Source organism: Labrus mixtus, chromosome 7, assembly GCF_963584025.1.
Source record: "Labrus mixtus chromosome 7, fLabMix1.1, whole genome shotgun sequence".
In the NCBI taxonomy this organism is placed as follows: domain Eukaryota; kingdom Metazoa; phylum Chordata; class Actinopteri; order Labriformes; family Labridae; genus Labrus; species Labrus mixtus.
Window position 1 is genome coordinate 8,654,285 of NC_083618.1, and position 13,308 is coordinate 8,667,592.

Sequence of the window (13,308 nt, forward strand, 5' to 3'; positions counted from 1 at the left end):
ATGCTGTTTAAATAAGACATGCACAAGCGCAACATTAAACCTCTAAAGAACACAGCCAACACCATACGGCCTCCTCTTCCTCTATCTATGCATCTATCATTTGCACGGATCTGCTCCAGTAAATGATGCATTCCCTGCATTAGATCTATTTGTTGTGCACGTGTTGAAAAGGCGGCGATAATCTGGGGGAGAGAGATAAGAAATGCCATTTATTCCGCGGCACTTTGGAGCCTATTTCCCGGCCCGATCAGCCCCCTTTCTCCCCGACACCTCCAGCAGCTCGCAGATAACGATTAGGCTATTTATTATCTGCACAAAGAACAAAGATTAGCCAGCACCGATGAAAAATTACCCCGGGCTGGGTGATAATCACAACGACCCAAGGATCCTAGCAGCATTGGATTTCCCTTTCCAAGCACAACACGATCATTTAAATAGAAAACAATTATTTTGAAACACAAAGAGCACAAAATGTCAAAACTAAACCAAACCAAAAAAGGGGAACACAGACCAACATCTGATCAGAGTTATTTATATTTGCTTGAAACAAATAAAACATTTCATTCTGATCTATTTTAATCAGTGACGTTTGAATTTTTTTTTTTTTTTAATCTTTATTATTTGGCAAGGTAAATCATTTCTTTCAATGGCAGCTCTGTAATGAGATTCTCGGAGCTGCGACCTCTCTCTCCTGAGCTCGTGAGAGAGAAAAAAGAGCAGTTAAAAAGGGCGGATTGAATTAATGTCAAATCCTAAAATGGAAGTGGATGTTCTCTGCCGATAAGGTTTTTATCGGCACGCCAGATCAAAAGGGCTCACACTCAAAGCATGTGTATTTGCACATTATCATGCTGATGAGCTCTAATACTGACGCACTTGTCCCTCCGCTGTGCTCTGCTTTCTCCACTCTATAGAAGAGGGAGTTTATCCATTAATACTGCCTGAAAAGAAGCGTTTTCCCTGAATAAATAATGACATTCACTTCTATACATCAGAGTGTATTTTTTAAGATAAACTTGACTGTTTATCATTGACAGGAAGTAGGACCAATAAATACATTACCAAATAATTAGGCTATCGTATTTATTGTTTAAGATAGATAGATAGATAGATAGATAGATAGATAGATAGATTGAAAGATAGATAGAAAGATAGATAGAAAGATAGATAGATCCCTTTATTTATCTAAGTGACATTTGCACCTGCCCTACAAACATGCGGAGGGAAACAAGTGTTGGTACTTGATGCTCATTGATTTAAACTCATCTATCAAGTGAAGTTACACAGTTTTACAAAGAAAAAGAGATCAAATGAGGGACTTAAATCATATTAGAGCATGCCAAAACGTTTGTCGCCTCATACATAGTGCCAAATCACAACAAAACGTATCTCATGACACTTTACAAAAATGGCAGGAAACCAAAAGAGGCAGAAATCCAATTTTTGGTGAACACCCCATCTCCCTTGACCAGTTGGGCCTTTCTTATCAGATAGGCCGATAGTTTTGCTGAAATGGATGACTTGGCTACATTGTAGCTATTGATTGGAGGATCAATTAAAACAATCCAAAACTGACCTGTTGGATTGTGTAACACTCAGGCTTGAGGGAGAAACAAAAACTATATGCAGTTGGAGCAAGCTCTTCTTTTATTGTTTAACTGTTGAGAGAGTGTAAATAGTGCAAGATAAGAAGACTATGCGAAACCGCTTTGACTTGTTTTTGTGTGATGTAGCCTGCTGTTAGGTCACTTACACGTTTGCAGAATTTCCTTAATCAAAACATCTCAGTTTTGGATTTTTTTTTATTGCAATCTATTCTTATCAAATCTGATCTCAAATAACCTTAGCTATTGTTTGCCACGCACTGCTTGTTGATATGTTCTTAGTAATCACAGCAGGGTTTGGGATGAAGGCCTACTAATGTATTATTAATGCTGCCACAGTGTAAATATCACTTCCTTGAGTTCATCCGATGGGACTAGAACACCCCCCCCCCCCCCCCCCCCCCCCCACACACACACACACACACACACACACACTCTCTGTCCCTCTAAAAGTTCATGTCCTGATTCTATTTTCTTTTTTTCTCCACTGAGATGCACTGACGTCAGGAAACGGCGTCAAGCAGGCGGCAGAGCTGGCCGGCCGGGGCTGCACGCGCCTTCTCTCCAATTATTGTCTGTCAATCATGCTCGAGGGGGAGAAAGAGTGAGCCTGTGTGTGTGTGTGTGTGTGTGTGTGTGTGTGTGTGTGTGCGTGTGTGTGTGTGTGCGTGCGTGTGTGTGTGTGTGTGTGTGTGTGTGTGTGTGTGAGAGAGAGAGAGAGAGAGAGAGAGAGAGGGAGAGTTACATTTCTAGAATGCAGCCTGAACTTAAGCTATTAAACGACCAACAACAGACCAAGAATGAGTCCAAAAATACTCACAATAAATTACTGCAAAAAAAGCCTTTAGCCTAATAATTTGATGGTTAAATGATCTATAACAAAACATATCATCAGTGCAGCAGGTATTTTATTTCAACGTAATATTCTTATATCTGCACATTGATAATAGAACACTTACAAAAAAAAATCTTTAAGGATCTTTTAATAAAGATTTTTATTTGTATTTATTTATTCTATTTGGGACACTTTGGCACCTTAACGACACAAGAATACATTTTAGAATTAAAGTGTCCTGGGAGGAAATGAACTAATGTAAGAGTAAGTGGCTGTACAAAAAGATGCAGTGACACGTGTTGCAGCTTCACTTCCTCTGTTACATTTTCAAATGAAATCCAGTGTAGCCAGATATATTTCTTAGACTATTAAACTGGTGTGTGGTTGCAGGCTGAGCCAACTCATAGACTAATAAACTATAAATATGTTTTGAAAAAGCCAGTTAATTTAAAAATGACACTCTTCTTCAGGGGATATTACCCTGGTGATAAAACATTAAATGATATAAAGTGGTCTACATCAAAGTCACAATAAGGCCTAAAGCAGACACTCCACCTTCTCCGAATGAATATGACAGAAACATCGTAGTGACTTTGAGCTCTCTGGACCCGCCTCAGCAGAAACTGCTGTGTGATTGACTGAGAAGAAGCTTTCATCAAAGCTCCGCCCACCAGCTTGACAAGCCTGGCCCCGCGCTGTCACACACATTTATACGTGTTGCTGTAAGTCCCAGCGGACGGAGTTTACTCTGACAAACAGCAGCTGAAGACAGGAGAGGACCTGCTGCAGCCAAAAGGGACACGAGACAGTTTTCCAAGGAGGCTCGAGTTGACCGAAACCTGTGGATAAAATAAAACCAACTAAGGTACGGTGTGCAAGGTTTGTTTTCCTGTATTCAGTCAAGTATTTTGTGCAATAAGACAAAGTGGGTTGTATAGGTGTAAAGAGAGTGATGTAGTAAAGTTAACTATCCATCGTGAAGCTATCTCGGTATAAAGACAAGTGATGCTAAGAAACAAAACACTATGGCTACAGCCTTTAAAACATTAACATGTGATGTTTGCTTGTTGCAGGTTTCCAGTGTTAAACTTCACGCACAGGCTCCAGGAAAAGAGAGGAATTTAATCAGAACGGGGAAAAAAAAGATAATTATTCTTCTACTGTAAATGGACAAAGTGAATATATCATAAAGGACTCCATAGCCTCTCATTCGGTGTCCTCTGCTGGATATTTGCTCACTGTGAAGCACTGTAAAGCCCCACGCAGAGATGGATGTGGCGGCTGATCAGCCCCGCTGGATGCACCACCACGCCGTGCTAAACGGGCAGCACCCGGACTCACACCACCACGGCCTGGGACACAACTACATGGAGCCTCAGGCGCAGCTGCTGCCTCCGGATGAGGTGGACGTTTTCTTTAATCACCTGGACTCGCAGGGAAACCCGTATTACCACAACTCCGCCCGGGCCAGGGTGTCCTACAGCCAAGCGCACGGTAAGATGGAGCTACCAACAGTGCAAACATTGATGAGAAATAAAAGTTATTTATGGAAAGTTTTTTTTTTTTTCATGAATAAAAACTGTCTACATAGTGAAGTTTAAAAAAAAAATATTTTCTTCAAATAGAATTAAGATTTAAAAAAAATAAATCTATTTAACCCACTGAATGTGTCATTTTCTGCAGTTTAACACGTGATAAAAAAAATTGAGGTTTTCTCTGCACTTTTGTATGATTATATTGATGTCCTATTGAGTTAAGCTTTTTATTTTTTAAACTGGTTTTTTTTATGATTTTGAGTTGTCCCTTTTATGAAAAAAGATAATCTTGAGATCGGAAAGAATAGAGATAGGCCTAAAGGAAATTTGCACACATGCAAGGGACTCGGACTATTTTTATAGGACTTACTAACAAGTTCGGGAAATAGCAGATCGTTTTTTTCTTTTTGTAAATTAAGGTGACTTTCTTTACACATCAAGATCGGGAAAATGTAGCTATCGATGAATATAATGATAGTTTGGTTTTTTTTGCATGCTACGAAGCACCTCACATGTTAGGCCTATTGTAATAGCCACTTAATCATTCTGTCTGTTTGTAATAATTATTCAATTTGTGGATTATTTTTCAGCGCGTCTGACGGGGACTCAGGTCTGCCGGCCTCAAATCCTCCACAGCCCGGGGATCTCATGGCTGGACGGAGGGAAAGCAGCCCTGTCAGGCCTCCACCACCACAACGCCTGGGCCGTCAGCCCCTTCAGCAAGCCAAGCATGCATCACCCAGGCTCCGCGTCCCCCGGTGGCCTCTCTGCAGTCTACCCGTGCAGCAGCACTTCAAACACGGTCTCAGCCTCCTCGTTAACGCCGCCGTCCCACTCCAGCCCGTCTCTGTACACATTCCCGCCCACACCGCCAAAGGACGTATCACCGGACCCCGGTGCCACGTCTCCCTGCCTCAGCAGGATGGACGAGAAGGAATCTATCAAATACCAGGTGTCGTTAACGGATGGGATGAAGATGGAGGGCTCCTCTCCTCTGAGGAACGGCCTGGCTCAGACCCCTTCCACCCACCACCCCATACCGACCTATCCCTACTCTCTCCAGGCGCACGAGTACGGCGGCAGCCTGTTTCACTCCGGCAGCCTGCTGGGAGTTTCATCCAGCTTCATGTCCAAGAACAAGGGAAAGACACGCTCCTGCACCGGTGAGTCACCTGAAACACACCTCAGATCAGTCCCACAAACAGTAGCCTAAAGGAGGGGGGATTACAAAAGATCATATAGAAATATTCAGTCTGTTTTTAAGTTAGCATATCATTTGTCTGCTGTTTAGTAAGCCGACTGGTGGCAGTAAAAAAACAACTTAAAAAACAACCAAAATAAAACAAATTTACATCAGGTGTAGTTAAGGGTAATGCTAAAATAAATAATAAAATGTACCTTGGTATCCTTCTGAAATTGACATTTGTAAATATATGTGATACTAAAATGTTTTTTTTAATCTTATGTATGCATCATTTGGAAGTTCTTTTAGGGAATATTTTACAATTATATAATAGTTATATATATTCTGTCAATTTCAGATGATTTTATATCATTTGATACATGAACAAAAACAAAGACATGAATGTAATAAAGTCATAATTAGGATTGAAATGGTTGAAGATTATAATCTAAAGATTTTTTCCAAATAACTTAACTGTTAATTAAACATGACTAATTAAAGAATAGGCCTAAACTTGTTTTCTGTTTAAATAAAGAACATTTCACATTAAAGCCAAATATTTCAAGATGTTCTTTTAAGATAAGAAAAGCGTTTATAATATTGATTCACAGAGGGGAAATGTATGCACATACTGCCTGTCTGCATACTTAAATGGTAGCGTAAATGTCATATGGTAATAAATGTGAATATGCTTATATTTCCAATGTAACCAGATTGATTTCTTATGACTTATTCTGCATTACAAAACCTGCCTTTTAAAGGCTGTAATTTGATCATTGTCACATTCAGGTAATATTTGGAAATGGCAACAGAAGAATAATGTATAAAAACAGTTCTATTTTTCAATGATGCTGTCTAAGGACACTCCTTAACAGCGCTTCAACAAAGATAAACGTTGATAATCCTTCTTTGTGCAGCATGACTCTGTAACAACGATGAACTGTGAACTGGATCAGGCCCAGAGTTGTGAAAGGAAGCTCCGCAGGTGCACAGAGCCAAAACCTGAGCATTTAGGCTCCCAGTCTGGTCTCTGTTACATTAGACATTAATACCCTGTCCTGATTGTTATTTGATTAGAGCAGGGCGCTGCCAGCTGAAGTCTGGCTGTGTTTGACACGTTTATAGTGTAGGGTGACCTATCTAACATAACATGAATAACATGTTTATTATTCAGTTAGACATTTTCTTCTCACAGTTACTGTTGTGACTCTACTGTGATTATAATATGAACACTTGGTTTAAAATGTGAAGAAATACTGGCCGGCATTATTTCATGTTTCCCTGAGTGGTTGTTTGTTTGTTGGACATTCAGATCATTTATTTTTTATATATTGCATTAAATCAATCTGCTTTTGTCAAATCTATCTATCATGCTGCTTTGAAGCTTTAACTGACGTTACATTTAATGATTGGAAATCTTTCTCTGCTGTTTCTGTCCTTCTGCTAGTGCATAACTCGAACAAAGTTACTTTATACTTGCGGTTCATTTCTCTCCAAGGGTGAAAAGTTAACCCGAAAATGCATTTTATCTTAAACTGAATTTTGGAATTACTAATCTATGGGGGGGGGGGGAAAGCAATGAGTCCACATAAATACTGAGTCACGCACACATTAGTTACTTCATATAAGTGGCAGAAAAAGATGATAGTGACCCTACACACAATCATTGGATTCTACAAATATGCTCAATAGCCAAATGAAACAGAGATTTACAATTGAGCAATAAGTTTAAAATGAACTTTTCAAACACATCTCACAAAGTGTGTTCTTCTTCAGAGGGCCGTGAGTGTGTGAACTGTGGAGCGACCTCTACCCCTCTATGGAGACGCGACAGCACGGGACACTATCTGTGCAACGCCTGCGGCCTGTACCACAAGATGAACGGCCAGAACAGACCGCTCATCAAACCCAAACGCAGACTGGTTAGTAACATCTGTGTGCTTGTGTGTGCTAATAAATCAAAAGAGAGTAAGGTGGAGGGATAGTGGGAGAAGGAACACAATTGCAGGAAAGTTATATTTTCCCAATCAGTTTCCAGGAATTGTGTTTGTCATTCACCTCTGGCTCATTCAGTTCAGCGTGTTAGCACAGAGGGACTATCTGAGTTGTTTCTGTTATCATTATTGCTGCTGCTTCTGATACTGTCATTGATAGCAGAGTCAGCAACGCATCACAGGGCTGTGCTCACACACAATTAGTTGATTGTGATTTTTTTTTCTCAAATAAACTGAAGGTATTTATTTTACTATTCATTTTAAGGTGGACAGAAAATGTTCTGTCTATCTTTCTAAGCCCTTAAAAAGCTGTTTGTTTATGTGGGTTTGGGTTTCCTATCAGCTGGAACCACGCAGGGAGGTTTTTGTAGCACTTTGAAAGTGCATGTTTTGAAGACACAATGTTCAAAGGGCATAAAGAGTCTGCGTGAAGGGACAGAGCAAATGTGGAGCTGTTTAAAGTCCCATGTCCCATGATGACCTGCTTCAAACATGAGTGATGCTGTGTGCAGTCAGGCCAATTTCATATCAGCTCATCTGAGAGCTCAAATCTGTAAACACTTCAGCAATGTGTGCAGCGACCAAGTTATGGGAGTGGACATTTTAAGGTGTGAGATATAATTGTAATTGATTACTAAAAAGTAGTTATGTGTAGTTAAGTGAAGATGCGGCAGGAAGCAGTCATGAAATGAAGTATAGCCTACAGACATTAGTAGAGTCAAACGACACTGCTCATTTCACAGCACCTTCATTTACAGAGGCTGTTCTCTTGAAAGGTGGTTTTAAACTGTTTTCTTTTGAAGGAAACCTAAACGAATGCAGAGGGTGACGTGGGAAAGTGGGACGACAAACCAACAAAAAAAAAAAAATTGAAGTAAAATCCACACTTTTCAAATGGAGGGACTTTTTACTCTAAAACGGTAACCTATATCGGTCAATCAAGAAACAAATCGCGCTATGATATGGAATACAGTAAAAAGACTTATTGGTTGAAAATGATTAATACTATATAATTTGTTATTATTATTAAAAGACCTCCATAGATATTTAATTTAGAAAAAGAATCACCTGATCAGTGATTCTGTTTTGACGCACGGGAGTTGCTCTCAGTTTGGGCGACGTCGCCACGACAAACGGGTCGACATGTACTCGATGCCGACCTGCAAACACCTGTCTGCCTCAGCCTACACAAAGTATACGATAACTATTTCGGCGTCTTTCCGCCATAATGTCACACTCAGCCACATATCAGACTATGTTCCGTACGCTTCGGTGGGCTCGGAGCTCGCTGCGTTGAGCAGCAGCTTCCAGTTGTTTCCTCTCCGGATGTGTGACCGGTCAAGATAAAGCAGCGGGGCCAGCGCCTGTTTCCTGCTGCGGACTCCTGACTACAGGCTCCGAGCTCGAACACAGTGGTCAAGCTTTCAGTGCGTGACAGAGAAAGTACTGAGCGAACATTAAAACGACGATAGGGAAAGTTATGAACGCTGATGTATGACCTCACAGGAGAAATATGGGCACAGTGAGTTAGGCTATAAATAATCATTTGAATATCTCAAAAATTAAAAACTGTTTTGTCAGATGAAACTTGGATAAGGAGATTCTGGATGCAGATGGATGCATTATTTCTGTGGTGAAAAGTATGAAATGGTCAAGTATAAAGAATCCATCTGGATTGTCATGCCTCATGAGATTGACTGTCAGGGACCAATAGTCATCACTTTGAATAAGTTTAGATCAGAGCTTTAAGCACTAAATAAATACTTAAGCTCAATGTATGACTGTTTGAATTCTGTTATCAAAATAGTGAAGAGACTCCGCCATGAAATTTAACATATATGCATGTTAAACAATAGTGATAACTGATGTTTTAAGTCATGTTTCAAGAAGAACATGACCAAAGATAACTTGATAAATGATTGAAGATGATATTAATATGCACTGTTAGTACTGCAAAAAACACAGCTGTAAAATGTCAAAATGAGTTTAAGTGACCTGCCATGCAGCTATTTAGAATTGTCATCTCTTACTTTATGAAACGTATTTCCAAGTTAATTCTTAAAGCCTTATTCATATTTCTCCACAGTCTGCTGCCAGACGAGCAGGCACCTGTTGTGCTAACTGTCAGACGACCACCACCACGCTCTGGAGGCGCAATGCAAACGGAGACCCTGTGTGCAATGCCTGCGGCCTCTACTACAAACTGCATAATGTAAGTGTCTGCTGATCGCCCGGTATAGGACCTGCACAAAGCAGGCAGGGTCAGGTAGACGGGAAGTAAAGTCAGGAAGGTTACACTGATTGTTGAGGGATAAGGGAGGGCGAGAGGGAGAGAGAGAGAGAGACTGTTGGACCGGTTGGTGTTATCTTCCTTTGTGTTTTTTGTTTCCATTGGAGGCACAATCTCCTTGAGAGTCACAAAGGTGGGACTGATATAAGAGTGGAGTACTTATGAATAAGTATAAAGATTGGATTCCGTCTTCACGCTATTCAGTGTTTATTGTTTATCACTCAATTCACAAATGACTTATGATGCATACTTTTAAAGGATGAATCTGATGGTTGATTCCAAAACCAGTAACCATGAATGTTCTCATGAACTAGTATTGTATGTGTAGCCTAAGCCTGATTTGCTCTCTTATGTTGACCTCCACAAATGTTTTGGAAAAAAAATAATTTTTCATTCGGCCACGTTTAACATTCCACCTAAAAATAGCCTCTGGGTAAAAAGCCGGAGACGTAAGGAATAACAAAATAAATGATGTTAATCTACTTTGTGGTGTTTTTTTGATATCTTTCTCTCAACTTTTAGCTGATCACTAACACCCACGTTTCCCCCCTCTACACAGGTGAACCGGCCGCTGACAATGAAAAAAGAGGGAATACAGACGCGCAACCGAAAAATGTCCAACAAATCCAAAAAGAACAAGCGGTGCAGCGACAGCTACGAGGAGTTTTCAAAAAGCCTGCATGACAAGAGCTCTCCCTTCAGCGCAGCCTCTCTGGCCGGACACATGTCTATGGGCCACCTGCCGCCTTTCAGCCACACAGGACACATGCTCCCTACGCCCACCCCGCTACACCCGTCCTTTGGGCACCCGCACCACTCTAACATGGTTACGGCCATGGGCTGAGAGGAAAAGGAGGGGAGAGGGGTTAACAAATAAGAACGCTGGAGAACTTTCTCCTGATTGAGAACAGATGCATTATGGAAGGAAAGGACCAGTTTACTCCTGATCTATAGGTACATATTTTGTTGGAGGAAGACTGAAAGAGATATTCTCCTTCCTGTCAGTCAGCCATACACACGTAAAGCAAAGTTTTACACCACTGAAGTGTGGTTCAGTATGTGCCCAACAGGTTTATAATAAACTGTGAATACTGTAAATATGCGAGTCTGATGGGGACGTCTCAGACTGAGAAACCCTTTCACAACTTTGAATATTAAATATGCTGGATTTTTTTTTTCTTTTTGCTTATGGACAACTTTTTCCACAAAGAAACAAGCGAGCAAGAAAGGTTTATGATTCTAAATTTGATTTGACTGTTTATTATAATTATTGTTATTATTATAATTATTGTTATTAAGATAATTTATTTTCACTGCCTTGTTTTTCTGTGACTATATCCCCTGAGTCATATTACGGATACTGTTACAACAGTTATGATTATATATTTTTAGCTGAAGCGCTTTCTCTGAGCTGGTCAACATTTATACTCATAAGAAATAAAGAGATCAAGTTCACTATCACATCTTCTCCTTCTATTCAATATCCAGTATTTAATATATATATGTCTTCATAAAAACAACAGATGCAGGAAATGATATGGCTAACTAAGCTTTCCTCCTTATTAATGGTACCATGTTAAACCTGAGAAACATAGGTGTGTATGTGTTACAAATGTCCCTTTTCATTAATGCACATTTAGATAAAAGATTCATACAATTAAAAGATATGATGTCAGTCACTCCTCTTTTTTCCCCTGTCCAGTCATAATAACCATCTAAAGTTCATCTTCTGTGCATTAAATGTTCTGTTGCTTTATATGCATCCATGTTTATCTCTTGAGCTACACATTAAAGGGACACTTACACATTCTTAGAAACACGTATGTGCTTTCTTGCCAAGACTTTAGTAATCCCCTTGCTATTTAGAATGGTATCTTAGCTTAGCATAAAGACTGAAAACAGGGGGGAAACAACAAGCATTCATCTATCCAAATGTTACGAAATCCATTGACAGTCACCTATAACTTCCATCCTATAAAAGTCCCAGAAGGTTCTGCGCCAGGCCAAGTCACACATCTATTTCTCTAAATCAAAATCTGCCATCTTCACACAAGCATTACCGTTGCTAATGGTGCTCTATGGAAAGAATCAGGCTAGCTGCATCCTGTCTTTGTGCTAACCTAAGTTAGCTTCATATCAACATACAGAACCGAAAATGATATATATCTTCATATTCTAAACTGAAAAATGGACAATTCCTTATTTTTGGAACGTCAGCCACACATCTGCAAATAACAAAATGTTTGTAGCTAAACAAAGGAAAATCACTCATGAGCTACAGGTAGGCTGTTGCCAGGTTCTCAGTAGCTCACCCAAGAGGTTTATAGACAGTGTCCAAAAAGGATAGGCCTGTCAGCTGTCAATAAAAAGGTGAATCCTCTGTCTAGTTTTTCAACAGCTGAATTTAACCATCTCAGCAATGTCACAGCAACTTTGATCATCAGATCCAAATGGTTACGCTGTATGCTAGCTGAGCCAAAGCGAGGCGTTCAGTGCAATAAGCAAGTCAGTTTAGCCAGATTTATAATGGAAAACAAAGTTGGCCATGCCTAGAAAAAGCAAAAAAAATGTAACATTTCCACTGGACAGAAAGAGGAAGACTTTTTTGCGAATAGGACGTACAAGTGTGTTTGCCTCATCGACGGTACCAGCCTCACTTTCAGTTAGCTAAAGAAGCAATGCGCAGCCCCATGCTCAAGCCCACAGTAACTGCAGCAAACTTCTCTGCAGACCGCACAAATACACAGAAAAAATGCAACCAGTAGTCATTTAGCCACCAAAGATGCCAAACACGGCATCAGAGGTATCATTTAGAGTGTCCGTCCAAACACATAGCAAAGCACAAGAAGCCATTGGGGAAGTAACAGGGAAGCTGGAGCAGGACATGACAAGGTGCAAGTTGGTGGACTGAGGTGATACTGCCCAGTTTTCTTTATTTGTTTGGATGGTGTTGGTGTCGTCTTTATTTGGCTTTATGTACCTTATGAAGCAGCTTTTTCTGACATGAGTGTCATGAAATGTAAATTCAGAACTGAAGGACTGAAAGCAACAATATGGAGGAATACGATTTGGTAAGCTTTGGTGTCCATGGAAGGTCTCTAAGTTCAACTGCACTGCTTACCCAATAGACAGCGTCCTTTTGTTGACAAACAGAGGGTGGTGAAGGAAGTGTTCCAATCGAATAGTGCTTCCCACACAAATGTGGTACCATGCGGCTCTGTGTAGTACAGGGAGCATAATTTGATAATACAACTTGCTTCTCTCTTCCTTACAATGAAAATGCAGTGAATGGTGTTTTTTTTAAAAGTGATTCTGTACTGGGATTTTATAGGGGATAATTGTCCATTGAGATACACTTCCCCTGAACCCAAACTTGCTCCTATACTCTGATAATACAGCAATGGAGTAAGTAGTGAATTAATATAAAGTTATAGGATACACATAGCCTCTGCACATCTTCACACCGGAAAAGATGTGAGAAGCCAAAGAACCATTTCGACTGACGAAGTCCAATATTTACTTTAGTCTGGCTTCTAGCTTGATCATTCTCTCTTCTTCTCTTCTTAGCTTCATTCACCACCGTCTCTTAGCCAAAGCCATTGTATCACACGGGCTAAATGGCTTCTTTTTAGCTGAAGGCTGGAGGCCGTACGCACTTCTCAGGAGAGAACTGCGGCCCGCTGCCAAAGTTTCAAAGTGCTGAAAGCAGGCGACTGGGGACCTCTGCGGTATTAGGATAGACACCATTCTCCCTGTTGAAAGTTATCATAGTATTAGGTTGACTTTGACAGTACACAAGTTATAAATTGTTGCTTTAACTACATTGGGTGATCTTCCTACACCTCTCTTCTGAACACCAATCAGGGT

General features: G+C 40.3%; 1 protein-coding gene across 1 annotated transcript; it reads left to right on the forward strand.

Annotated features, from left to right (window-relative positions):
• The first annotated feature begins 3,143 nt into the window (after positions 1 to 3,143).
• gata2b (GATA binding protein 2b) lies at positions 3,144 to 10,902 on the forward strand. Its single transcript, XM_061042548.1, has 6 exons — positions 3,144 to 3,304; positions 3,513 to 3,933; positions 4,565 to 5,137; positions 6,934 to 7,079; positions 9,238 to 9,363; positions 10,001 to 10,902. Exons 2-6 carry the CDS (start codon positions 3,708 to 3,710, stop codon positions 10,283 to 10,285), a joined length of 1,356 nt encoding a protein of 451 aa, XP_060898531.1. The 5' UTR covers positions 3,144 to 3,304; positions 3,513 to 3,707; the 3' UTR covers positions 10,286 to 10,902.
• The last annotated feature ends 2,406 nt before the right edge of the window (positions 10,903 to 13,308 follow it).

Bases quoted from the DNA above. Each gene is read 5' to 3' on its own strand.
- gata2b (XM_061042548.1), top strand. From the start codon at position 3,708: ATGGATGTGGCGGCTGATCAGCCCCGCTGGATGCACCACCACGCCGTG. The intron at 5,138-6,933 runs GTGAGTCACCTG...GTTCTTCTTCAG, and splicing joins AAAGACACGCTCCTGCACCG to AGGGCCGTGAGTGTGTGAAC. The intron at 7,080-9,237 runs GTTAGTAACATC...ATTTCTCCACAG, and splicing joins TCAAACCCAAACGCAGACTG to TCTGCTGCCAGACGAGCAGG.